The sequence below is a fragment of the Eublepharis macularius genome, chromosome 9 (genome assembly GCF_028583425.1).
Source record: "Eublepharis macularius isolate TG4126 chromosome 9, MPM_Emac_v1.0, whole genome shotgun sequence".
In the NCBI taxonomy this organism is placed as follows: Eukaryota; Metazoa; Chordata; class Lepidosauria; order Squamata; family Eublepharidae; genus Eublepharis; species Eublepharis macularius.
This window is the reverse complement of record NC_072798.1, coordinates 29,855,754-29,882,754: the sequence shown is the minus strand read 5'-3', so window position 1 is coordinate 29,882,754 and position 27,001 is coordinate 29,855,754. Positions and strand designations below refer to the sequence as shown.

Sequence of the window (27,001 nt, the reverse complement as noted above, 5' to 3'; positions counted from 1 at the left end):
AGCTGTCCATGCACACAAATACAAAATTACTTACACAAAATCCTTTTTATTTCCTCTAGGTTTAAAATTCAAACAATACTCTTCAAAATTCTCCTTTAGGGTACCCAAGGGATCAAGAGTTCTAAAGCACTTAGGATCCCATGAGTTCTTTCCTTGCTGACTTAACCGTTTCTCCAGCTTTCCTACACTGTCATCTTTCCTTAGTTTTTCTTCCATGTTACTACTTTTATAAAAAAGGTTTACCTGTGCACTAGATATTCTAAAATCTAGGATATTTAAATTTATGCAGGGGATTCTACAGTCCATTAGGTGTGAACTTTAATTAAGTTTCCAAGCTAGGGCTTCGCTTGAACATTTTCACAGCTTTCCACTGGGGGTAGGTGGGCTAAGCTGGAGAGGACTTTTGCACCTGGCCAAGGAGTTCCTATTCTCACTCCAGAGAGTCCTTAATGGATCTGTACAACACCGTTAGTTAACCCCTAACCATAAACCTAAAACGGGGACATAGCTCAGGAGCAGGGAGGATTTGCCCTAATCCTTAAAGAAACTTTGGCTCTGCTATCCAGTAGAGTGGCAAAGAGGGGAAATGAACTTGCTGGAACTTACAACTGGCACTCTGTTGGGGATATGCTGAGTGGCAGGGAAAGGAGGGGTGAGGAACCATACTGAACTACTTCATTCAAATGCCAAATTTTTCAGAAGGGAGGGGTACCTTGCTCCACAATCCAGGAAAATTGCTAAACCCTAACAATTCTGTCACCACGGCAGATGCACAGAGTTGTTCTTCCAAGGGACACGAATCCTTTGGAACTTAAAGGCTGTGGCATGGGAAGGTCTCTCCCACTACCAAGCGTAAAATGACAGCTAACAGCCAATTCCGAGGACGGGGCAGGGGAAAGCTGGTCTTAACTTCCAACCGACCCAAAATAGACCAAAATATGGAATAGGTCCCAGGAAAGAACCACGTGTCGTGTCTTTGCATTCTACTTAGCCTCACGGTTGCAGGCGTGAGTAGTAAGTGCGGCTGGATGACACAGGCCAAAGAGTTGAAACGGGGGAAAAGATTCCAACTCAGATAGTTGCTCTTGTAGCATCAAACACACAAGATCTGTACTCACACTCACACATACTTCTGCGAGAGTTTCTGTCTGCACGCTAAGGCTTGTGTGTCGACTCACGATTAGACATGGGCACGAACCGCATTACGAACCAAAAAAACCCCACGAATTGCCTGATTGTCTGTTTGTGAACCGGCAGTTTGTGAGGGTCCATGACCAATGAACCAGCATTCGTTGGAAGCCCGGTTCATTGCGTTCACCCACGGTTCGTGAAGCCAGACAGTCAATCACCATCAATCAATTCCCTTGGAAACGGAGCTAGGGGAATGCCTGAACTCTGTCTGCACTCCTTCTGTTACCCTGGAAACCCGAATCGAAACCCAGTTTTCCTTGATGGGCAGGTCTTCCTTCCAACCATGGAGCTGCAAATTGGTTACAATTGGTTACATGGGAGAAGACACCTGGGGGGAGGGAGGGGGGAGGGGGTGTTCTGTAGCCATGGGCACTCCAATCTCATCCCTGCAAACCCTGATAGGCAGTTCTGACGGCCAACCCCTTGTACGCTGGGCCAACGTCAACTGGTGGCTCTAATTGTATTGAATGGGAGTTTCCTGGGGGCCTCGGATTAGAGAGGGTATAACTCCAAGATCCCTATTGCAATCTTGACCAAACTTGGATGCTGGCTGGAGGAGAGCCTGCTAAACACTCCCTGGGAATATAGGCTCTCTAAGTCCAACGAGGGCCATTCTGACGCCCATGAACCATGAACCTTGAACTGGTTCGTCAGCAGGAAATGTTCGTTGCGGTTTGCTGGTTCGGGTTCATCGTCGGCACTGAACCATGAACCGCTGGTTCATTAAATTTTTTTGGTTCATGCCCATGTCTACTCACAATACTCAAAGGTACAGGATGATGCCCGCATAATTCACTATTGATCTGTTACCATAAATAGGGGGGTTCCTTGTGAGTTGGGGGGAATTAGCATACAAAGAGAAGCTTTGAGATGGGGTAACTAGCAGGATCTCCACCTATGTATGCCAGGATCACTCCCTCAGAGAACTCTCTAGTAAACAGGCTGGTGTACAACAGGAAAGGTTTCATTATTAACAGAGAAGTAAAAGGCAAGCATACCGAAAACACATACAGCATACACATAGCTAACTAGAAAGCAGGGAGGAAAATGGAAAGAGTAATTGGGATGGTGTGATACTTACCAGTCCTGGAGAGAGAACAAAGTCCGCAGAAGTAGTAGTGAGGACAGCCAGTGTTTCATGGAAGGGGAAGAGGGGCTCAGACATAATCTGAGGGTGCGTGAAAGGACCTAGAACACACACTGAGCACATGGCTGAGAGCCCAATTGTATTGCCAAACATATTCTTGGGCAAAAATTATATCTTGTTCCCAAAGACAATGATTTGATGGCTGTCTCCAAAGGTGGGGCAATAAAATGGGAAAGGTTTGGTTGATTATACCTGGGTGGAACTATAGGTATAATGACCAGTGATTGTTGGATAGGAAGAGTTATCAGGTCCCCAATTAACTCTGATTAGGGAGGAGGAAGGGAGGTAAGATCGTTTCATAATTTTTCTCTGGCATGTATTCCACTATTCCCACATTCAAGTTTAATTTGGAGAGTTTCTAAAGCTAAGTAAACTGCAGTTTAGGGCCTCAGATTGTGAGGGCCTCAGAACACAAGAAACTTACTAAAATTGCTACATTATCCTTTTTATTGGGCCTCTTAAACTGGACATTGCTGAGAGCCTCAGAATGTTTTAATCCAGCCCCTGCAGAGAGGCCCCTTTTTGGAGAAGGGTGGAGCACAACAGGGAGAGTACTGCACAAACCTAAGAGCTACATGGTAAAGGAAACAAAGTTGTTGAGTTTTAAATGTGGAGTTGGAAAATGGGAGTTATGCCTAATGGTCATCATAGCCCGGAATTATCGTACTCCAAAGCTTCAGTAACCAGAATGTCTGTGTCAATCAAAGTAGGAACAGCATGCATGGTATTTCTACCAAACAACATGTTCTAAGGCCAAACTGTAAGAGAAACAGAGAGATCTATGAGTAGATTTCCTCAGCTATTTTTATTGGTAAAAAGCAGTTGTGGAGAGGAGGGGTGTTATGCAGTCCAGATCAGGATAGGGTTGCCAACCTCCAGGTGGTGGCTGGAGGCCTCCAGGAATTACAACAGATCTCTAGGTGACAGAAATCGGGTCCTGAGAAGAAAATGGCTACTTTGGACTGTATGGGATTATAACCAGCTGAACTCCAGCCTGACTCCAAATCCCACTCTCCCCAAGGCCTGCCCCCCAAATGTCCAGGTATTTCCCTACCCAGAGATGACAACCCAATAGATCAGGACTATGATATAGGTGTGGGGAAGTTAACTTGCCTCATGTGGCTGTTTTCCCAGTTTCAAGAACTCCCAGAAGCCACTTCAAGGCAACATAATTGCCAGCCTGAATTCTGACTCCCCCCCCCAACAGACGGATAACAATTTCAGATCCTTGGGTTGGGACAACAAAGCAGTGGAAGAGATTAAAGCTTCCTGTCTCTGTACTGTGGCTCAAATTTAAATCAGAGCACCTTCCCCCCCCCCAGCTACTTAAAGATAGAAACTGATCAAAACCAAAAACTGACCCATCCCCAGCTCTTCTTTTTTCGTTCAAAGTAGTTCTTGTTTCAAACTTGCATGCTGTTGTTCTCCACACCCTTCATCTGCTCTTTTATATTGGTTTGGGAGGAAGGCGCAATTCAAACTTGGACAGCAGCTCCATGCTGCCTTCACAATATTCAGAGGCAAACTCTTATCAACACTAACAGTACAATCCTAAGAAGAGTTATTCCACTAAGCCCATTGAAATCAATAGGTTTAGACTGGAGAAACTTTCCTTAGGATTGCACATGTTCAACTCAAGAGGCCAGAGGCCAACTGACATACAATTATCAAGAAGTGGCAATTCTATATTTATAAGACTAAGGCTGTATTTACAACTCATCTGTTTGTATCCTTCTGCACACAGGCAAGAAAATTAAATGCAGATGGAAATAACACAAGAACGTAAGGCCGAATGTTATTAATATTTGCTCACATGGGTGGGAAAATGCCAGAGTCTTCAAAGGGCTGAAATTATAATATTGCACAAAACAAACCACAATGGCTTAAAAAGCCATGGCATTCATCCCAACAGAATCCACATGTTGTAGCGAAAGGATGCTCCAATTCGGTGACTTCGTGCCACTTGACAGAAGGGGTGGAACGGGTGTGTGTGTAAGGAAAACGCCCCCTGTGTCCAACCTCTGCAAGAGACTGGGCGGGATCAAAGGAGGAGACTGATGACTCTTGTAAACTCAACTTGAAATATATGAGTACGATGTACACTGGGCAGCCTCCCAAAACAGAAAGGCTATCAGGCTACTGGAAGAAAAATCCTGTCCATGAGTAGCTTGAGGGGGAAATTGGATAAAGAGGTTAGCAGCATGAATGGAGATGCATTTCAAGTAAGTTACCACCTCCAGCGTTTTATTGTGGGGAGGGTAGAGTATAAATATTTGCAATAAATAAACAAGTAAGATCATCAGAGGCAATGGCTTCTACAAGGCGGCCTGTTTGTCATTAACTGATGTACTTTCATATTTGAACAAGTTTCCATTGTGGTTGGTTACTTTATAAAAAATATCGGATGCCATGAAACAATTACTACACCATTCTGTGGGGACTGCCAGCTTTTCAACTGGCCCTGAATCGGGGCTTCCAACAATGCCATTATCTGCAATAAATGTTGCATAATTCTGGAATTAATAATTTACTGCATAACAGACTGCAATAAAATGTACCTTTATAGAGACCAGTTGAAAAGTTGACAACTCTGCTTCATTCGTTAACTTTTTTTTAGTGAGTTTCTAGAGTTTAGAACAGTTAAACTCATGGCTGCATCATTGCATTTTAAATATGCAGCGAAGTAGGGTTTTTGTGTAAGTAGCTTGAACTGACCAGGAAAGCTCAACATATAAGGATTGCCACAGATAGCTCAGGTGTTTATGTTGTAGCTCAGTGAGAGAGCATCTGCTTTGCATGCAAAAGGTCCCAGGTTCAAGCCCTGGCATCTCCATTTAAAAGGGTCCAGTAGGAGGAGATGTGAAAGACCTGTGCCTGGTGACCATTGAGAGCCTCTGCTACCTAGAATAGTAGGTAATAATGACTTTGTTAGATCAATGGTTTGATTCAATGTAAGGCAGCTTCGTGTGTTCGTGGTGTTTTCAGTCACAACCACCGCTGAGTCACCTTGAGGGATCATGTAACATAGTGGTTACGTGGCTGGGCTGCGAATCTGCACTCTCCTAGTTCAGCTCCCACTACTGCCATGACCTCAGCAGGTGTCCTTGGGTCAGCCATTTCTCTCAGCCCCAGCTCCCTAGCTGTGCTGTGAGGATAATAACAGGACTGACCTTGCTCATTGCTCTGGGTGGGGCACTAATCTGTCTAGGAGAGTGGTAGATAAGCTCAGTTATCATCATCATCATCCAGTATGATGGTTCTGAAAGACCCCACTCAGCTGTGAAGCTTCCTGGGGGATCTTGGGCCAATCACTCCTCACAGAATTGTTGTGAGGATAAAATGGAAGTGGGAAGGATCACTCATGGCATCAGAGGCCCTTGGAGGAAGGGTGGGATAAAAATGAAACAAATTCACATGTCATATGGAGGTCTTTTACACAGGTGGGTATGTCAGAAACCTTGTCCAGATGTATGTACTGTCCTCATTGCATGCTTATTGTAGGGAAACACAGGTGTCACACTCATGTTTCGTGCAGCAATTTAATACATGAAGTTGCTTGACACCATGCCAGACCCTTAGTACTGTCTTCGCTGGTAGGCAGTGGCTCTCAGGTGGAGCTCTTTCAAATCACCTTTTACCTGACCCTTTTAATTGGAGATGCTTGGGCTTGAACCTGGGACCTTTTGCATTCAAAGCAGATGGTCTACCATTGAGCCCCAGCACCATGTGAAGCTGTCCTTAGTCCATTCAGTCATTCCCATGGTGTTGGTGAACACCTTGTAGGTCTTTATTATGAGGTGAAGAAAAATTATGTTCATGTGTCAAGACAGAAAGCAGAAGAAGGTACTAGGGAAGCCTTTACAGGATTTCGGTTTAGGGGGGAAAACATAAAGGGGGAGGGTGATACAGATGATAAGTTATGTAGCATAGCAACTGTGGGCAGAGAACCCCCCTCTCAAATACTAAAACTTGGGTGCGCCCAATGAAATTAATAGGCAGGCAAAGGAACAAGCAAAAGAACTTCTTCCAACAATGTATAATGAGCCATAGAATATGGGGATGACCCAGGGCTTTTTTTCAGCAGGAACGCGGTGGAACGGAGTTCCGGAACCTCTTGAAAATGGTCACATGGCTGGTGGCCCCGCCCCCTGATCTCCAGACAGAGGGGAGCTTAGATTGCCCTCCGCGCCGCCGAGCGGCAGGGAGGGCAATCTAAACTCCCCTCTGTCTGGAGATCAGGGGGTGGGGCCGCCAGTCATGTGACCATTTTCTCCAAGGGCAACCCACTGAGTTCCACCACCTCTTTTCCCAGAAAAAAAGCCCTGGGATGACCAATAGCGTAGACAGCCTTAAATAAGGATTTGGCAAATTTGTAGAGAAAAAGTCCATCAATAGTTCTTATCCATGATGGCAGAACGAGACCGCCATATTGGGAGGCCCCTGGCTGAACATCAGTTTTGGGGATGGGGGAGCAGCTGGAGATGGCTTTGGCCTCTCTACCCTATTTGGGAGTCTGCTGGGGTACCTGGTTGCTGGAGGAAATGGGATGCTGGACTTTGTGGGTCCCTGGGCTGCTTCTCCCTCCCCCTCCCCAGGTTGTTGCTTTAGAATCCTTAGAGATTCCAAGCAGATGACGAATATGCCAAAGTACTTGTTCTTAAAATGTGAGGAATGATTTGTATGGGGAAACTTCAAGATGGCACCACCCCCACCCTAAGAAATTCTGCTGTAATTCTTCTGTAATTTTTGCCTCAGGAGAAGCTCCTTCAAATGCGTTTTAAACTTTGATTTAAGGAGGGAAGTGGCAATGATTCTGCTGACATATGCAGCACTGTTAAGGAGCTGTGGGAAACAACGTGAGCAACCAGATACTGGCAAAAGAAAATTAGCATGAGATTGGGCAATGTTTCGAAGCAGCACTGAAATTTTCATGGATACAGTTCTTCATTTTAGAAAGTGATTAAAAAAAGAACCCAAAAAGATCTGCCAAGGAATTCTGTAATTTAAATCAAAGCCTTTATTTCCCAGCAGTACCGGGTAGGGGAGGGCTGAAAAAAAAAAGCCTTTATTTTCCTTTCTCGTCTACATGTCAGATTTTGTATGGTATTGTTATCCACTCCCAACTTCTCCAGACAATGAGAAGTTCCAGGGACAGCACTTTGCCTGGATTGGTTTCCTGAGGGGAAGGGTGTGTGCACTGGAGAACTATGTTATTTTTGTAAATTTTCCCTTATTTACAAACATGCAAGTGGAGCACAGGTGGAGGTTGAAACACTGCCCCAGATCCCCAGAAGGAGAGGCCTTGTACTTTGTACCTATCTGACCTCTTACAGATAAACATCTGCACTCTGCAGTTACATCAGCTATACCTCTGTAACTTCATATTGTGTCTGCTTTTGTCATTTCATCCTACCTAAGATTTTACATTTTGCATATCTAACAATAGCCGAAAGTGTCTTGTACCCATGTTGAATGAACTGATTACTCTTTGGGTTGGACTCTGTTTTGTATCTTTGTGACACTCCACTCCACCCCCACCCACACAAACATACACTTTCTTTGGTATATGTAAATCTAGCTTGATGGATGTACACTCCAATCCATCTGATGAAGAGCACTCTTGTTTACAAAAACTTGTACTGGAATAAATTTTGTTTGTCCTTAAACTGCCACCAGACTCCTGTTTTATTCTGCGGCTACAGACTAATCCATCTGGAACTGTCCTCTTGCTTAAGCCAACGTAAAGTTTCTTTCTCTGTAGATTTCCAAACGCAGACCTGTTGTTTCTTCACATAAGCAGACTTTCTCCCTCCCCTCGGCTGGGAAGCTTGCCAAACTCTGATAAGTACTTTAACCAGAGCCATTTGAAACCAGGTTCGGACAGGAATGTTAACATGGATGATCACATGCACTTTGGAAGTGCTTTTTTCTTTACTGATGGCCTTCCATCTGTTTTTGTGGACCAAAATGTTGTATTAAATTACAAGACTGCAACCACGCTGGCATCTGAGTAAAGGACTTCTGTCCTTTCCAGGGACAAAATTAACTGGTGTAGAAAAGAGCAAAGTCACATGGTACTCTAAAAAGTTCTTTTGTTGATTTATTCAAGGTTTTCCTAGTAAATTGTGCAACCTCCCATCTTTGACGCCCGTCACTGTTTCTATCTTCATTAGCAAGGTTATTAGTAACAAATGGCTTTCTTTAGCTTGTTGTTCCCCCCTCCAAGAACCACTGATTAGAGCCTAGGCTTACCAAGAACACAGAGTTTGTTCCAGACTGTGAAATAAATATTTATGGGGGAAAGAGTTCTGGCAGGATTTTAGTCCATGAGTCCACCTCACAGCACAGTTTTGGTGTGCATCAATTGTTGAATGACATGAATCCTAGAACAGAAGTGATCCCTGTAGGAAGAACTGCTGGCCCTTAATGAGGGGCTCTCATCTCTATAAATTTAAGCATACTTGACACATAGTTAACTGAAGTCTTGATTGTATGGGGAAAGTTTCTAGTCAATGTTGCAAAGAAAAAATCAATAAATTGCAAAATTTAACATCCGTGCTAGATGAGAAAGAGACTCTATCTGTGGCTTACCCCCTCCACTCAGTACAGTGTAAATACTATGAAGGTTGTTGCACAGAAGGCAACATCTTTCAAAGAGCTCTGAGTTCTATAAAATAGATTTATTATATTTCTTCTGAAAAAGTGTGGAGGAATTTCAATATACTTTACAGATCTAGGTGTTTCTGAAGTACTGCTTACCTGAGGCAGTACTGAGAGCAACCGTGTTTAGAAAATCTCTGTGGAAAAATAAACATTTTCCGGAAAATTGAGATAAACTACCTCCTTCCGAAAAGCCAACATTGGAGGAATGATTAATAGGACTTAATTTAATGCTGGCATGGGTGGCACTTAACTGGAATTTCTATTCCCTGAATTTTAGGGTACAGGACGGAATCACAAGAAACACACATGAATTTTGTAAGCCTGGTATGGCTGGAAAGCCTGGCTTACTGAACCAATTTTTAAAAGTTGCCATTCATATAATATGGTACCAACTTACAGGATGCAAATCTCACTGGCCAAGCAGGATGGCCCTCTCTGGATGCTTTTCTCAGATTCTCCAAGCTTGCCATGCCCCAGAGCAATCTCGCTAGTATTTCTAACCTACGGCTATATAAAATGATGGATTACTACATTGGTAGCCCTCCCCAGCAAGAAACGTTCTTCGCACCAGGCAAAATAGAAACTATACCTCTGAGTCTATACACAAAATCATTCACCTATGACATGGACGGTTTGTCCTGTTTCTTTACGGCAGTCAAGTTTGCAATGGCTTGAGCCTGGTCCAAGTGTAGACTCGGCTGCCGGCCGAGTCTATTTGTGGAGATGTTGGTGTGCTGACAGACAAGAGTAGGGAGTGGGGATTTGCAGCTTGTACTTGGCTGGACACACTGTGTGTTGTTTCCATTGATTGTCAGATTATTTGCTCACATTAAAATACTCTCCAATCCACAGAATGTTCTGCCATCCTCTTGATGGCTGCCTTAAACCTGTTTCTGATTAGAGACACGAGGCTAGTTGTTGGTTGTCATCAGACATGATTCTGAATTGAACACCATGATTTTATCAATGCATCAAGAGCTTGCTTCAGATCCAACTGATGGGTTACTCAGATTCAGAAGGTGACAATGTATATAAGCCACGCCGGTTGCCCCCTCGCACGCTGCCATCATCTGAGAGCAAGCAAAGCTCCAGCAGCCTTCAGGAGTTCATTTTAGTTAGGGCAGGGAACTGGTCCTGGGAGCAACAACTAAAATGGACAATTGAATAAAGACACAGCTAACTCCATTCAATGTATATTCTTGTAGGAATCCATGTACATCGAAGAAAACACTTTCAAGAACAGTGCAATCTCTTTGATCTTCTCTCTCAAGGAAGAAGTCGGAGCTTTGGCTAAAGTTCTACGCATATTTGAGGTGTGTATTAGTAAACTAAGTATATAGGGAGGGAGAATCCAGAATCCTGTTGTCAAAAAATGCAATTCTGATGTATTACATTTTGCTGTTCATTGACATTTGAATTATGCTGGAGCAGTGATAACCAGACACCAGTCAAATGTGTACAACATATACCGTAACACATACATATAAAGCATGAATTGATTCATGCAGACATGCTCATTATAGCACTGGGTGGTCAATAGAATATGTGAATTAGCCAGCATGTATCAGACAACAGTGATCATTTTAATGCCTAACGCTTCTAACGGTGGCTGATGACGTCACAACATTCATATTAAAGTGTGGAATGTCATCATGATGTCATGACGTGGAAGGCTCTACTAGACGTTGCAGGGTCAACAACTAGACATGCAGTTGCTGCTTTCAGAAGTAGGTGTACATTTACCGCCATGTCTTGTTTGACTGATAGTTCCATCTATAACCAACCGCTAGGAAGAATGCAATAGTTTCAGTGTGATGCATATTTTGATGTTCACTAGGCCACAGTCAAAATTTCCAAAAATACCACCGTTGTCTTTTTGATGAAGAATTAGGAAGGCAACAACAATGGCCCTGCCTGTCTCCCTATAGACACCAGCCTTATTCTGAAAGTCCAGGCCCTAGGGTTGCATTGTTTGTTCCCATTTAAGAGTACCAGGTCTGTTCTTAAAAATATCTCTTTGGGGCAAGAAAAGTATTATAAGCAAAAAAAATTGCACAATAAACTGTGACCCACAATTTTATACCTGGAAAGAATAAATAAATTAGGAAATGTGGAGGGAAATGCTAGTAGAAAACCCAGTTGTTAATCCTGGCAAAAATGTATGATTATCTATAAAAAGTGTGAACGGCAAACTCTCTTTTCGTTGGACACAAGGGGAGACACTGACTATCCATCCTCTCTCCAGTCCTACTTCAGTTCATATATTTAACTCAAAACTAACCATATATATTAATGATGAGAGAATGCTTCAGTTTGCCTCAAAATTGCAAAAAGTTTATTACTTTATGTATTATAAATATTTGTATCCTGCTTTCCTGATAAAGCAAAGGATATTTTAGGTATTTTTGATGTAGTCAGCCTTGGTATCTGCTTCTGTTTCCCTCTCCATCTCTGCAGCTTTGCCTGTTAGTCAGCTAGTACAAGCAAACTGTTTCCCTCTGTTCCCCCTGAAAGACATGTGGACTGGCTGGCACCGCATTTCTATGGGAGAGGGAGGGGAGGTGAGCTGCAGCTTCTGCTGTTCTTGAGTTTGTCTGGCTTCCAGCAGATACAAAGTACAAAATTCCTGTTAAATAACTTATAAATCCAAAATTTCTTACACAATGATCAAAGATGACAAAAATCTTTACAATAATAATGAAGGGATAATAATACGTAACTTTAACACGTACAGAAAACATTTTTAAAAATTGAAAATTGTGTCTGAATAAATTTCTTTGGTGCTCTAGCCCCTTCTGTCTTCTACTGCTCAGGAAACTGAAAGCAGAAAGCAAAGTTCAAGAATAATTGTCAGATCAAAAGGTTTCCAAATAATATCAGGAATAATTTTGAAAGCAGACAGCAAGATTCCAAAATAACTGACAAATCCCCTACCAAATAATTTAGTTTTGATTGAGAACATTTCTGATATTTACAAATGGCAGTGTTTGGATTGGGTTTTGATTAGTAAATGCTAACATCAAATCTGTTCTTTAAGAGGAGTCCTGCTGGATTAGACCTGTGGCCCATCTTTCCAGCATCTTTTCTTACACAGTAGCCAACTAATTACTCTGGAGGGCCAACTACAAGGCATAGAGGCTGAGGCACTGGTGTTGGTATTCAAAGATTTAGTTGCCATGGCTAGTAGCCACTGACAGACCTATCCTCTGGGAATCTGTCTGATCCCCTTTTAAATCTGTCTTTGCTTGTGGCCATCACTATACCCTCTGGCATCAAATCCTACCTTTTAATCACTTGTTGAGTAAAGAAGTAATTCCTTTGCCCATTCTGAATCTACTGCTTATCAACTTCATTGATGCCCCAAAGTTCTAGTATTTTGGAAAGAGAGAAAAAGTTCTCTCTGTTCATTCCCTCATCCCTGTGCACAATTTTATAAACCTCTACCATGCTCCCCTTTAGCCATATCTTTTCTAAACTGCAAAATCCCAGACCCTTTCCTAATAGGAAAGGTGCTCCGACTGCTTCATCATCTTGATTACCTTCTTCTCTACTTTTTACAGCTCTGCAATGTCCTTTTTGAGATACGGTGACCAGAATGGCACACAGTGTTCCAAATGAGGCTGCACCATAGATCTATGCAGGGGCATTCTAATATTGGCTATCTTATTTTCAGTCCCTTTCCTAATCCTCAGTGTTGAGTTTGCCTTTTTTTCCACCGCTGTGTCACACTGTGTTGAGACTTCCATTGAGCTATCCACTCTGACCCCAAGGCCTCTTTCCCTCAGTTCAGAGCTTATTAGCATATGCTGAATGTTGGGGGGGGGGAGTTGTTCCACAGTACATCACCTTACACTCACCTACACTGAAATTAATTTACCTCATTGTTGCCCACTCACCCAATTTGTGGAGATTCTCCTGAAGTTGGTTGTTGGGGGTTTTCCGGGCTGTCTTGCCGTGGTCTTGGCATTGTAGTTCCTGACGTTTCGCCAGCAGCTGTGGCTGGCATCTTCAGAGGTGTAGCACCAAAAGACAGAGATCTCTCAGATCTCACACTGAGAGATCTCTGTCTTTTGGTGCTACACCTCTGAAGATGCCAGCCACAGCTGCTAGCGAAACGTCAGGAACTACAATGCCAAGACCACGGCAAGACAGCCCGGAAAACCCCCAACAACCATCGTTCTCCGGCCGTGAAAGCCTTCGACAATACATCTCCTGAAGTTCTTCACAATTGGCCTTGGTTTTCACCAAGTATGATAACAATGAGGGAAAGTGGTCCCCAATACACACTAAACAAAGGAGGAATTTCCTAAGAGACCACTAATACAATAATGAAGATTGTCTCAGTATAAATAAATACGATTTATAGGTCAAACCAAGTGTAACAATATTTTGGTCAAAACATATGTAATACTGTAACATCCTTCTACTACAATTGAGCAATGTTTTTTTCATATCACAACCAGAGCCTGTGGAGAAATCACATTACTAGTCAATTCCCTTTCAGGTAAGTATCAATCATCTGTTGATTTCAATAATTGTCTCGTCACAATGTCCCTTTCAGGTAAGTATTAATCATCTGTTGATTTCAATAATTGTCTCTTTGATATGTTTTTCTGTTTTTAGGCAGGATTTCCGCTGATATCCAACATGGGTGAGTATGCTCCAGGAGGAAAAATTCCCAAATCTCCTGGGCAGTTGGCAACAGGTGCACCAGCTCTTTAGACAGCCCGTTTCACAGTTGCTTTTTCAAGCCAAGAATTCTACTGCTCCATTATTCCAGGTCTTTTTATGTGCGGCAATGGTGATTCTCTATGCCATTTTATCAGATATTTGGGAATTTTCCCCAGAAAAACATATCAAAGAGACAATTATTGAAATCAACAGATGATTGGGAATTGACTAGTAATGTGATTTCTCCATAGGCTCTGGTTGTGATATGAACAAACCATTGCTCAATTGTAGTAGAAGGATATTACATTATTACATGTTTTGACCAAAATATTGTTACACTTGGTTTGACCTATAAATCGTGTTTATTTATACTGAGACAATCTTCATTATTGTATTAGTGGTCTCTTAGGAATTTCCTCCTTTGTTTAGCTTGGTTTTCACCATCCTGAATAGTTTTGTGTTGTCTACCAACTTGGCCACTACACAAGTAATCTCCAGTTCCAGATAATTTATGAACAAATTAAATAGCACTGGCCCCAATTAAAAGTCATTGTGGGACCCCACTACTTACTTCCCTGCATTGTAAGGACTGTCCATTTATACCTTCTCTCTGCTTCCTTTTGTTTGGCCAATTTTTAATCCGCAAAAGGGCCTGTCCTCCTATCCTGGGACTGCTAAGCTTATTAAGGAGTCTTTGATGAAGTGCCTTGTCAAAAATCTTTTGAAAGTTCAAGTATATAAAAAAGTATATTGACTATAGCCCAGGAGAGTCTGATCTCATCACATCTCAGAAGCTAAGCAGAGTTGACCTTGGTCAGTAATTGGATGGGAGACCTCCCATGAAGACCAGGGTTGCAGAGGCAGGCAATGGCAAACCACCTCTGTTAGTCTCTTGCTGTGAAAACCCCACCAAGGGGCGCCAGAATTCAACTATGACTGGAGAGCAGGATTTCATTTCATATGCCTATAGTACTACAATGTTTCAGCACTATAGCAATTGCTGTTTTATTTCTTTAAAAACCCTTTGGTGGGATGGTGGGGGAAATGATGGCACTGAGGGGCTGATGGCAGGAAAATGGCATGGATTTGGATGGCACCTTTGAAAACATATGCTTTCCTGCTCAAACGGTGTGATAACCTGTTGGGACTGCATTCTCTCCTAAATGTTTGAAATGAAGCACATACTGTGGACAAGGGCAATCTGAAAAGAGGCTGGCTAGAGTGAAATGTCATATGGATGCTTTAAATAAGTGCTCCACTTTCAAAGCAAAGGAAGGTAAAGACCTCCATGTGTGAGCTACTGGACAGAGGGAAAAAGAGAGAGATCCTGCACCCCAATGATGTTCCAGAAAACTCACAGCAGGTTCTGAATCTCCTCTGTCTCAAAACCCAAACTTGCTATTTCTCCTCTCACATACTCACCTGTTCAACTAGGAGAAGTCACCTTCTCCAAGCTCCAAAGAGCAGGGATTTGAGTCAGGGTCTCCCAGATCCTAGTACAAAACTTTAACTTCCACCTATCCATTAAGGTCCATCAAAGAAGCATCCACAGGTCTTAAAGACCTTTCATGTTGTTTTGTCATAAACTGTGGTTCGAGCCCCTTCAGACCAAACCTATCTACACTGACAAGAGTGCTATTTGGCAATGATATGATAACAAGGTTAACTTGGGTGCATGAGTGCTGGATAAATTTAGTTGCAGAGTAGAGAATTTGCACAGCAGCTTAAGAATCACAGACTCATATGTGTTCAGCTTCTAAAATAAATGTTTACTACATATAGGGAAAAATAATAAAGGTTACATTGGAGATAAAATAAAAAAGAGCTAACTGAGTTTCTACATCCTTACATCCCGGAGATAACAGTCTAACTAACTGGAGAGAAATGGCGTCCTAAGAAAGGGAAAGAATGTTAATTGCCCCCCAATAAACCTGGTCAGCCAATAATCAATCCTAGATCTGTTCATTAAGCATGCAACTCCCCTTTACCCTGGCCGGAAGAACAACTGGACATCTAACTGGCCTTATGCTAACTAGTTGTCTCTAACCAAACACAAACAGATTAACTCTTCCATGACTGAAGAGAATAACACTTGTAAAAATCCCAACAATGAGGACATGTTTAAATCTATTAATTGCTCTGGCTAAATGTTCTGTAGGGCACTCTGTTCATTATTCACATTAACATTTCTGAATGGTCTTTTAAAAATGTCGAAGTGTTATTGTATATGGATTTCCCTGTTAGAAATGTTGGCGCGCGGAGGGGGGGGGGTGAAGTAGGCACCCTTCCTCTAGTCCCACCAATCCATAAACCTCTTGTGAATCAGTGTTAAACTTCACAAGCACTCTGGCACCTGAATACTGCCAGTATTTCTCATGGTCTACAGGGAGCTCCTTAATGAAATCAATATACAGCAGTTATACATTTCTGTTTCAGTGGGAGATACGTTGAAATAATGCTTAAGTTTGCTGGCTTTGTTATAATATGTTTTCCTTCATCCTGCACTTGTCAATGCCATGTATGAACTGGATTCATGCACTGGGCAGATATGGCTGGCAGCAGCTCTGGTGTCTGCTGTGATGAGGTAAAGTGCCTCTCTGCCTTCATGTGAACTGCTGCCAGCAATACCTGTGGTAATCTGGTTCACAGCTTTCTTTTATTCATGCACATGTGTTCCCTAGGAAGTTCAGAACTGCTTGTGTGGATATAGAGAGGGTTGGGCAGATTGTGTCTCTGTTCTGTAAAGTTCTGGTGGAGGCTGGAAAGCTCTGGTGGAGGCTGGGCCTCACATTCTGCTTCCAAACTGGGCCCAATGGAATGTGAAAGATCCAGGCCCACTTCAGAAACTTGTCCATTCCAGGGGGTTCAGTCCAGATTTTGTGCTGGATGGAATTCAGCTCCCTTGTTAATTAAAAAATGGTTAGCGTGGCGTGGTCTCTCTCTAAAGCCCCTCATATGAGCATGACTTTTTGAATCCACAAAGATGACTCAGCTTCTCCCTACCCTTTCTGTTAAGCAAACAGAACTTCAGAGCAATTGTTATCTCTTTCACTGTCTGGAATGTACTTGACCTGACCAATGTTTGCTTTAGTTAGTGAAACCGTTCCAGATATTTTAAAAGAGTCACATTTAGCAGAAAAGTTAACATCATTCCCCAAGGGGAGTGGTGTTTGTATATTGATGCAACTGCCATAGTCATTTGCTGTCAGAGATCTGTTTTGGATGGCGCCAGCTTAAAAATTAACCAGTTCCTTTTGCATGGAAAATGCCAAGTGGTGTAAAGTTTCATCAGACAAAAAGAAAGGAAGAGAAACAAATTGGATGGAGTGAATATTGCTGAGAATTCGGTTGCCTTACAGCTTGGACAGCCCCAATTTCCAATCCCGCTTTATACCCAAAATGGATTTATTTAGTACACTTTTATCCTGCTCTTCTTCCAAGGAGATCAGGGTGCTGTACATCATTCTCCCCTCCTCCTTTTTTTTTTATTTTCACAGCAATCCTGTGAGGTAGGTTAGGCTGTGAATATGTGTCTGGCCAAGGTGACCCAGCCAGCTTCTGTATCAGAGTGGGAATTTGAACCTGGGTCTCTCTCATCCTAAGCTGATGCTCTATCTGTTATACCGTGCTGGCTCATTTATTGTGAAATTATCATGGTTTAAACCATTGACTACTTTTGGTTCCGAACAGGGTAGGAGTCCCTCTGGCTTTACAATAGGGTGGCAGAGAAAGTTATTATTTTGTTCCATGGCATGATGGGGGGAAATGCAAGAAAATCTGAGACTAAGAAGTATTGAAAACTCTTTAACTGAACAGAGATCAATTTTAAAACTGTTGCTATTTCCATGGTTAGTACTAGTAGTAAGATCTAAATGGCATTTTAAGGTGGTAACGGATAAAGAAATATGGTTGGTATCACTGTGAAACTATTAAATGGCATGGAGATGTCGGCATTCATTCCCTACTTTTACTCTAAGGTAGCTGAGGGTAGAGTGGTCCATTTTTTCCCTCACAACAATCCAGTGGTGTAGGTTAGGCCAAGAGAATGTGATTGGCTCAAGGCCATTCACCGTTAGGGTTGCCCGGTCTTCCATTATAACCTCTTGACAACCCAGCAGGAGGAGTGTGAAGAAATGGGGTTTGAACTGACATTACACAGCACGCTGGTGTCATTTGGTAGCCCTTGTGAGTGCAGAAAGGTGGGATATAAATTTTGCTAAAAGGAAATAAATAAATAAGTTCCCAGTGACAACTGGAACTAATGTCATGGATTTGCAAAAACTCTTTGGTTGTATCATAGAGTTTCTGCTGAACCCTAAAGCTGTGTGACATCACTTCAGGGTTTGCTCTGGGAAAATGACATCGCACTGATCTCTGTAATCTGGAGATGTTATAATTCCAAGAGAATTCCAGGCCCCACCTGGAGACTGGCAGCCTTAAGGCCCAGATATAACCAGTGAAGGGAGCAGTCCTCTGTAAAAACAGTGAGCATTGTTTCAGTAAGCAGGGTACTGTGCCCATGAACTCTGTTAAAGGGAGACGATGTCAGTCACTAAATGCGACACCTGTGTGTCTCAAGCATGTTCAGATCTCATGATTCTATGGTGGCAGGAGGACAGAATCCGCAGGAGAGGAAGTGATCCCTGCCACAGGGAGCTTCACAGTACCAAATATATTTTATGGGTTGGCTGATTTTATTTTAAATTTGCCTTTCTCCTTCAAGGAGCTCAGAGCAGTGTACATGCCCCCCTTAATTTTATCCTCAAAACAACCTAGTAAATTAAGGTGAGAGATACAGATTGGTGCAAGGCCACCCAGTATGGTTGCCAGTCAGTGGCTGGTACCTGGTGGGAGACTGGGGTGCAGGTTGATGGAGGGCGCCATCATCGTGTGTGACGTGATGTCACTTCCAAGGGGAACCAGAAGTTACATCACATCACTCTAGGAATTGCCAGAAACTCTATGGTAAAGCCATATAGAGCTGTAAGAATTTTCAAAAAAGATCAACATTTGATAATATAGGATGACCCTTGATTGTGGCACTTTGGAGTTAGCAATGTCATCTCTCATTCTCCCCGTGCTAATTCATTATTTGCATGAACTATTTCAGATGATGATGTTTTGTTGGTAGTTAAATAGTAAGCTAATTTATAGCCAAGCAGTCAAAAAAGCTAGCAGCAGCAATGGAGTAAGAAAGATTCTGCTTAGTTTTCACAGATACAAATTGTGTGTGATACTAGAGACGTGCACTAGGGAGCCTTGTAGAGTAGCATCTCATTTCCTGGAGAAGAATTTAAGACACTCTGCCAATGCTTTTTAGTCTCCCAGTATCCACCAGATAAATAAATGCAGGCTTCCAAGCTGGAATAACAAAGTCTAAAGGTGAGTAGAATGCACATATTTTAAATCAGTTGCACTTCTACCATTACACACTAGGTGGAGCATTAGTACTGAAATGTAATTATGATTTGTAAAGTGCTCTGAGTATTTTTGATTAAAACTTTTAATAATAATAATAATAATGAAGAAATTACTTGGGCACATTCTCATAATTCAACAGCCTGGGGGACTAAATGAATATTATTGAATTTCTGCATAGAACAGAAAAGGCGAGCCCCAAGGCTCCCTTTAATTTTTGATGAAGCGACAGCAAAGATCAAACAAATGGAAGCAATACAGCAACTTAGTTGTAACTGTTTTGGAGGAGTAGGGGTTTACTCATGGCAAAAAGGTTGTGCAAATTTTTGAAAACATGTGCCATATATATGCATAGAGAGGTGTAGGACTGCACTTACTGCTTCCATCACCTGATGTCTGTGACTGAGTTTGAATGTCTGTAGACAGCACTCCATAGGTTTGAGTGTTCACACGTCGACTCTTCCATGTGGCTGGGAAGAAAGTAAGAATCAGGGTCCTGATGGCATGTGGAGAGCCTCATATGGATAGACTCATATATGCATAGGGTTGTCTGCAGATGTTTGGCTGAATGTAAATTCTGGAGCTGTGGTACGATCCTTCTTCCCTGTACACAGTTACAGTCTTCTTTTTGAACATCTGTGTAGCTCTTACTTTTAAGCCCAATTAGAACCAGTTCTAGAAGAGCCAGAAAAATCTATGAGTGTCACGTTGTTATTTTGAGGTCTGCTGCTGACCTGGAAGTCACTATTATTTGACAAACAGACTTCAGAGTAAGACTCCTGCATGGAAATGTTGAAACAGAATGCATTAAGAAACTCAGTTCTGTTTGTTTAGGCTTCCCTTGTGACAATAGCTTTCTCTCGCATGAATCATGTTAAATTGGCTTTGCAAGCCCATTGTTTACATTTCCCCCTATATATTTTATATATACTGAAGACACACTTCATGCAGCTGATGCAGTAGGTCTAATCCATGCAAGCATATGTTACAATAAATCTGTTAGTCTTGAAGGTGCCTGTAAAGAAATGTAATACTATTAGTTTACATGATGAGCTGTAAACCTGCTCTATAAAAAACTTTCTAATGATGTCCAGTGAATGAATTAGAATGGGACACTTAAATCTTCTATGGACAGAAGCTCAAGGGGTAGTTGTAACAACTGAAGGTATAAATGGAAGCAGGAAGAGCCCAGGGGTGTGGCTGAACAGACATTTTGGTTCCCTCAGAACAATGCTTGGCAACAGATTTAAGTTGAGCTGTGACAGCCCAATTAGATGTTGATAGCGTAGATTAGTATTGTATTTCAACTTTATCTTCACTATGTCCTTTATGCGTAACTATAATTTTACTGGCGGTGGCTTTACTTTTTAAAGCTTTTATTGGTTTAATCCATTAATAATTAGATCTCATGTGATCTCTGCAATCTCATGTGATCTCTCCCTATCATGGCCACTTAATACAATGACCATTGTAAAGTGAGGGGCACTGAGGTATACTTGTAGACAGCATGATACGGGCTGTAGGTAGGGAAAATCCCAGGAGGGTCAGCTGATTTTGGGGGTGGAGCCTGGAGAGGGGAGGGTTTGGAGAGGGGAGGGACCTCAGCTGGGTATAATGCCATAGAGCTCACCCTCCAAAGCGGCCATTTTCTCCAGGGAAACTGATCTCTGTGGCCTGGAGACCAGTTGTAATTTCAGGGGCTCTCCAGCCAACATCTGGAAGTTGGCAATTTAAATGCCTCAAGAATACCCTTAGCTCATTCTGAGCTAATCTAGTAGGCACTTAGACCCACTTAATTAATGAACACAGACTTTACAGCAAATGTCATGTGAGTGAGATATGTATGTAACACCATGTGTTACATATGCATCTATTGCTACCACTACCCATCTTGAATGCCATGATAGAAAGGCAGTGTGTAAGTGTATCAAATAAATAAAGGGCTGCTTGAATAACCAGTTTATCAATTGGAATTTTCAACTCAACTTTTAATACTTGAAGTGCTTTTCACAGATTGACACTTGGCTTCACAGTAACTCTGTGAGGCAGGTCAAGAAAGCCACCCATTGGACCAGTTTTTTTTGTTGCTTTACTGGTTTGATGCCGCTGCCACTGCCTCCCTGGTTGTTTCCTGCTGTTCTCTGGCAAGGCAAGAAAGGGCTAAATGTGGTAGGACAATGATGTGTTCCTTTAGTGCAGAGAAGAAGTACGCAACTGGGTGAACCGTATGTGATCCCCTGTTCTATGAGAACAGTGGAGTATGGAACCACAGGGAGAAAGGCAGCCATTTTGTTCCTGTAGCTTATTATTATTTCTTCCTTCATAGAACTCAAATCTATGTATTAAGTCCTTCTGATTTATTTGTCCCCTAACATAGGCCTGCTTTCCTGTCCTCTTTTGCCCTGTGGCTTTTTGAACTTTAGCAGATACTCCTTTAAGCTGCTCATTTCCACAGCTGTATTGGCCATCTGTCCCCTTGTAGGGTCCCCTAATCACTCACTCTCTTCTGCAATGAGACCTTGAGTTCCTGTATAAAGAGGTCACTTGGGGTCTGGCCTTCTTCCCAGCCTGCCATTATTTAGGAAGGATGCCACAGCTCTATACTTTATACAGCCCAGAGATCCCTGAAAACCATTCCTAGGGCTCCAGCTGAAAGCTGAACAGGAGAGAATAGTGATGTTTCCTTATGTTGTTTTCCAAAGCTGTGATCCAGCCTACCTTCATTACCAATGTGAAAAGTCAGTGGAGAGCTTCCTGGCTGTTAGAAGTCCATCTCCACCTTGACCCATATAAATCCAAAGCCTTAATTTCAATGATGCGACCATTGAAGCCTCGCTTAAAGCAGATTGTGACTGGCTGTGTCTGGTCTCTATCACTATCAATCTTGCTTGGAGTAATTTTAACTTTTCCTAATGCTGGGGTCCTCCCATGATTTGTGAGCACCTAATTAAATAGCAAAAACAAAGACTTGTCTGTGTGTGATGCAGATCTTTAGGGAACTAAAACAACTTGACCTTAGGGCTCAACTGAGTTAAATGCATTCTTGGCATGGAGGCAGGCTCATTTAGGGGGGACGTCTTTCCTGAGCCACAGGATTTGAATGTGCCTCTGACCTTTTCAACTTATTGGGCTGGTATCTGGCCAAACAAGTTCATCTGCCCACTATTAAGAACTTAGGAAAGTGAACATCCAGCAGTGCTCCTTGTTTCTCTCTTACAAGAGGACCATTTCAGATTTCCCTTTCTCCATCTGTGTGTTTGAAAGAGAGTTTGTCAGCACTGTCTAAAGGCCAATTTCAAAAGAGGGTATTTTAACAGCATTTATTATGAAGCTATCCTTACTTGCTATCTTCATATTACGTAGCGATCTTTACTTCCTGAGCTGCTGTTTACAACTCTTTTAGTTAACCAGTGTTTATAATGGTGATCAAAACAGATTTATATAGTTAACCCCTCTTCTTCTATAGGCAAAAGGTGCATACTTAGAACCCATTTAATTGTTTACAACCATAGTCATTTATATACAATACTAAATTTGGCTTCTGCAGAATCATCACGTGAGGTGGGAAACAGGGAGGGACGGCAAGAATTGCTCCCCAGAAATGGCACCCCTGCATGCTGGGTTTCCGAACAGGCATGTATCTTTTGGGGGGAATCTTGCACATCATCTGTATCCTGCCTCCATGTGCCTGTTCTGTGCATATCATGGGCAATTAATGTAGGGTGGCTTTCCTTTGTTTCTATTCCGCCCCCCAGCACCTGCCTTCCAGACACTGGCCAACAACGTCTTCACCACTCTCCCCTGCAGGCATCCTAATAATCTGTCTTTATCCTCCCAAGTCATGCAGCCCTGCCTGGTGGTAGCTATAAGCAAAATTTTGCCCCTAGTTCAGACACAGCCCCAGAAAAGGAAACTGCTAATGCTAACAGGACTAGAATCAGAAGGCCACCCCACCCCCCCAAGCTACTGAGACAGTGCAGTGGTTGGCAGAAAGTGGAAATCTTATGCACAGAAATACCTATGGGGACAATCCTGTTTGGCTGTAATATCAGCCAGCTGTTGTGGTTGGCTAATGACCTTGTTTCACACAGATTTGCTAAGTCACTATCTCCTTTTGCGGTCCTTTCCATCAGTACTGTCCATAAAACTGAAATTACTTAGGGAGGTGAGAGAATAATTGGAAAGTTTTTGTCTATTCATTAATGTTATAAATAATCCTGTTCAGATATAGGATATTGCAAATTACTAGAGTGATTACTGATTGCACACTCCTATAAAATGGTGCTCTGAGCTTGTTAGAAAAAGGGTAAGATGCATATGTAAATATTTTACAAATAAATTATCCTCAGTAGAATTCCTTTCAAGATTTGTTGTGCACTCTGGTAGGCAGGAAGAAAGGTGGCCATTAGAGATGGACATCAACTGGGGAAAACCTAAACCATGTGGTTCGTGGTTCACCAAATTTCACGAACCACAAACCATGAACTTTCACAAACCTGTCCCTGGTTTGTGAACCGGTTCATTTGCTTCATGAAAACGTCACATCCAGGTCAGAAAATCATCGCTTCCGGGCCAGAAGAAGGTCACTTCCGGGCCAGCAGAAGTTCACTTCCGGGTCAGCAGAAGGTCTGCAGGAAGTCCATCCCGTTGCCTAGGAAACTGATTGGTTGGCACCAGGCTGTCTGCAGTGACAAGCCAAAAAATGAACCAAATGAACCAGCCTAAAATTCATAGCGGTTCGTCAGAAATGGAATCTGATGAACCGCTGGTTTGTGAACCATGAACCCGCCTGGTTCATGCTTAATTTTGGTTTGTATTTCAGTTCATGCCCATCTCTAGTGGCCATATTCATTTCTCCATTGCCTTGGTTCTATTACCAGTCAACCAGCTTTTGCAGGATCCACAAAGCAATCTCACTATATCCGTTTCTTTTCCATGGGTCTTTAAAGTCTTAACTACAAAGGTATTTTGAATGAACAATATGAATATTCATTTTTATGAACAAAGATTCTTGTCCTGAAAATACTGTTTCACACAGAAGCATACATGGAACATTAACTGGCTATTTTCTAGGTTACTATAAAAATAGTGTTATATATTTATTATATTAGCATCTTTCTTCTAGGAAAAAGAGATAAACCTGACCCACATTGAGTCTAGACCTTCCCGGCTCAACAAGGACGAGTATGAATTTTTCATAAACTTGAACAGCAAGAATATCCCTGCTCTGGAGGACATTGTCAAAGCGTTGAGAGACGATATTGGAGCAAACGTTCATGAGCTTTCACGTGAAAAGAGGAAGGATGCTGGTAAGAAAATGTTGCTTAGAATAAAGTTGGCTATGTATTAATTGTTAATAAGACCTTTCAGTCTTATTGAGTCTTTTCCAGCAAGTAGCTATTTCCAGTTTCTCTTTAACTGCTGCATTTCTTCCAGTTTATTATGAGTAGCTAGAACACGGTACAGTAACATATGAGAGTTGAGTCCATACCTGCTTAATTGTGATGTTCTCTGGGAAATGCTGTGGGCAAGTCACCTAAAGGATTGCTGTGATGATAAAGAAGCTAAGAACTAAATCAGGAGTCCTGTGGCACCTTAAAGACTAAGAAAATGTATTCCGTCATAAGCTTTTGTGAGATGCAACACACTTTGTCAAATGCATTGAAGTGTGTCTGATACAGTAAGTTCTGAGTCAGGAAAGCTTAAGCTCAAATAAAATTTCTTTGTAAGGCCCCACAAGATTCCTGTTCTACTAACATGGCTACCTATGTGGAACAACCATCGAGCTAAGAATGATAAAAAGTTCATTACTGAAACACATTCTGGCTCTGTGTATGTTTCCTTCTGTGGTATACCTCTTTCTCTTTCGTTGCTGTTAACGCAGCTCTGGGGAACATATATGTCTTCTGCCCAGGGCTTTTTTTCTGGGAAAAGAACTCAGTGGTGGAACTCAGGACCACACAATGACGTCACTTTGGGTCAGCTGGAACAAGGGGGGAGTTTTTTAAAGTTTAAATCGCCCTCGGAGAAAATGGTCACATGGCCGGTGGCCCCACTCCCTGATCTCCTGACAGAGGGGACTTTAGAGTGCCCTCCACGCTGTGGCACGGAAAGCAATCTAAACTCCCCTCTGTCTGGAGATCAGGGGGCGGGGCCACCAACCATGTGACCATTTTCAAGATGTGCCGGAACTCTGTTCCACTGCGTTCCTGCTGAAGAAAAGCCCTGCTTCTGCCCATGAGAGCAGAGAGGATTGCATGGTGCCACACAGACAATATCAATCCCAGTGAAGGTAAGTCTACAGGGGTCTTGAAATCTTGAAAATACATAGCCTTGAAATCTGCTTTTTGTGTATATGGGGGATTCACACACTAGCATGGGATCAACCACAAAGAGTTTACAGCTATGGTACCACTAAACAGGAAGAAAAGAAAAAGTTGTTACCAGCTGGAAGGGGAGCAAAGCTCTACCATCACTGTTGAGGTTGCAGCCGTCTGTTCTGACTTTGCTAGTTTGTTTGCGTTAATAGTGATCACTGCAGGGAATGGGAGAGGGTGAGGTAGGATGGGACAATGGCTCAGTGGCAGAGCATCTGCTTGGCATGCAGAAGTTTCCATCCCCAGCATCTTTGGGTTAAAAGGATCAGGTAGTAGATGTACAGTTGGAATCATGGGTAGCTACTTCCAGCCAGAGTAGACAATGCAGACCTTAATAGACCAAGAGTATGACTCGGTGTAAGGCTGTGTCGTGTGTCCCTGTTTTTCAGAGCTTGGAGAGGTAATTGGCATAGATAACTTCCATGTGCTGGTTGGTGGCCAATATTTTCTCCTAATCATGGTACCAAATGGTTTGAATATGTGCTGACACAATAAATTACAGGAGTCCATAAGAATATAACTCTCAGAGCCAGGCTGGATCAATACCGGTGCCTCTAATCCCACATCCTGTTCCCGTCAGTGGCCAGCTAGTAGCTTCTGGCAAGCATGGCCCTCAGATGATTAGTTTGTTTTCCAGTATTCGTTATTTATGAATTCCCTGTCCATTAGAAACACCACACATGGGTAGAACTACCGTCAGAGGGTACCGGGACACTTAGAGTGTGCTATTTCATGAATACGAATTCCCTTAATGCTAATGCTTGGTTCCACATACACATGTGTACACATCCCACTCTTACAAATACCCACACGACCCTTCAAATAGCAGATGTGATTCTAACAGGATTTCTGTTAAGGATGGTTTTAAATACTTTAGGTCTGCTGCTTCATCTAACTTCCTGGGAGCAACATGAAAGGGCATTAAAATCTTCCTGAAATAAATCCTGGTAATCTCCTTATGCTTTCCTTTGTGTCCTATCCATGGCATTGTGGGGGAGGGGGGAATCGGGAGGGTTAGACCCCCTCCATTCAGAAAAGGGACATGCCAGACAAAGAGTTATGGCTTAGCGGGGAATCACAATCACGTAAAGAGGAACGTTTAATTACTTTTTAAGTGTGGGTTGGGGGAGCCTGGATTAATCTTTCTCAGTTTTGCCCTCTTCTTTGATTCTTTCCATCATGAAGGCACTTCCATTATCCAGTTTTGGAAGTATGTCCCATTGAAATCAGTGGCACTTCCTCCCAAGTAAATGCAGTTAAGATCAGGGTGTAAGGAGCCATTTTGTACGTTGTGAAGCTATCCTTGGCTGGAACAAATTAATCACAAAACAATATGGAGAGGTTATGTTTGGCAGAAGATCTCACATAGATTCTGTTTTCCAACCTCCAGTCCACATCTCTATGAATGAACTTCAATCCAGGAGGAAACATCAATAAACCTTTTCATTCCAGGCTTGGTCAAGTCAACCTTTTGGGTGGTTTTTGCATTGAAAACTGGTTTAATGAAAGTGCTGTCACAAGTCTGGACTCTGGA

At 42.5% G+C, this 27,001-nt stretch overlaps 1 protein-coding gene across 2 annotated transcripts in view; it reads left to right on the top strand.

The window, feature by feature from the left end:
- The window catches only part of PAH (phenylalanine hydroxylase), a 56,249-nt gene that overhangs the window by 3,009 nt on the left and 26,239 nt on the right, over positions 1-27,001 (top strand). The window contains exons 1-3 of one of the 2 annotated variants that reach the window (XM_054988809.1): positions 4,445-4,560; positions 10,207-10,314; positions 24,216-24,399. In XM_054988809.1, coding sequence (XP_054844784.1) covers positions 4,498-4,560; positions 10,207-10,314; positions 24,216-24,399 — 355 coding nt within the window. In that variant the 5' untranslated portion in view covers positions 4,445-4,497. Of the gene's footprint in view, positions 1-4,444; positions 4,561-10,206; positions 10,315-24,215; positions 24,400-27,001 lie in introns of those variants that run through there. The other variant, XM_054988810.1, reaches the window with a different exon arrangement.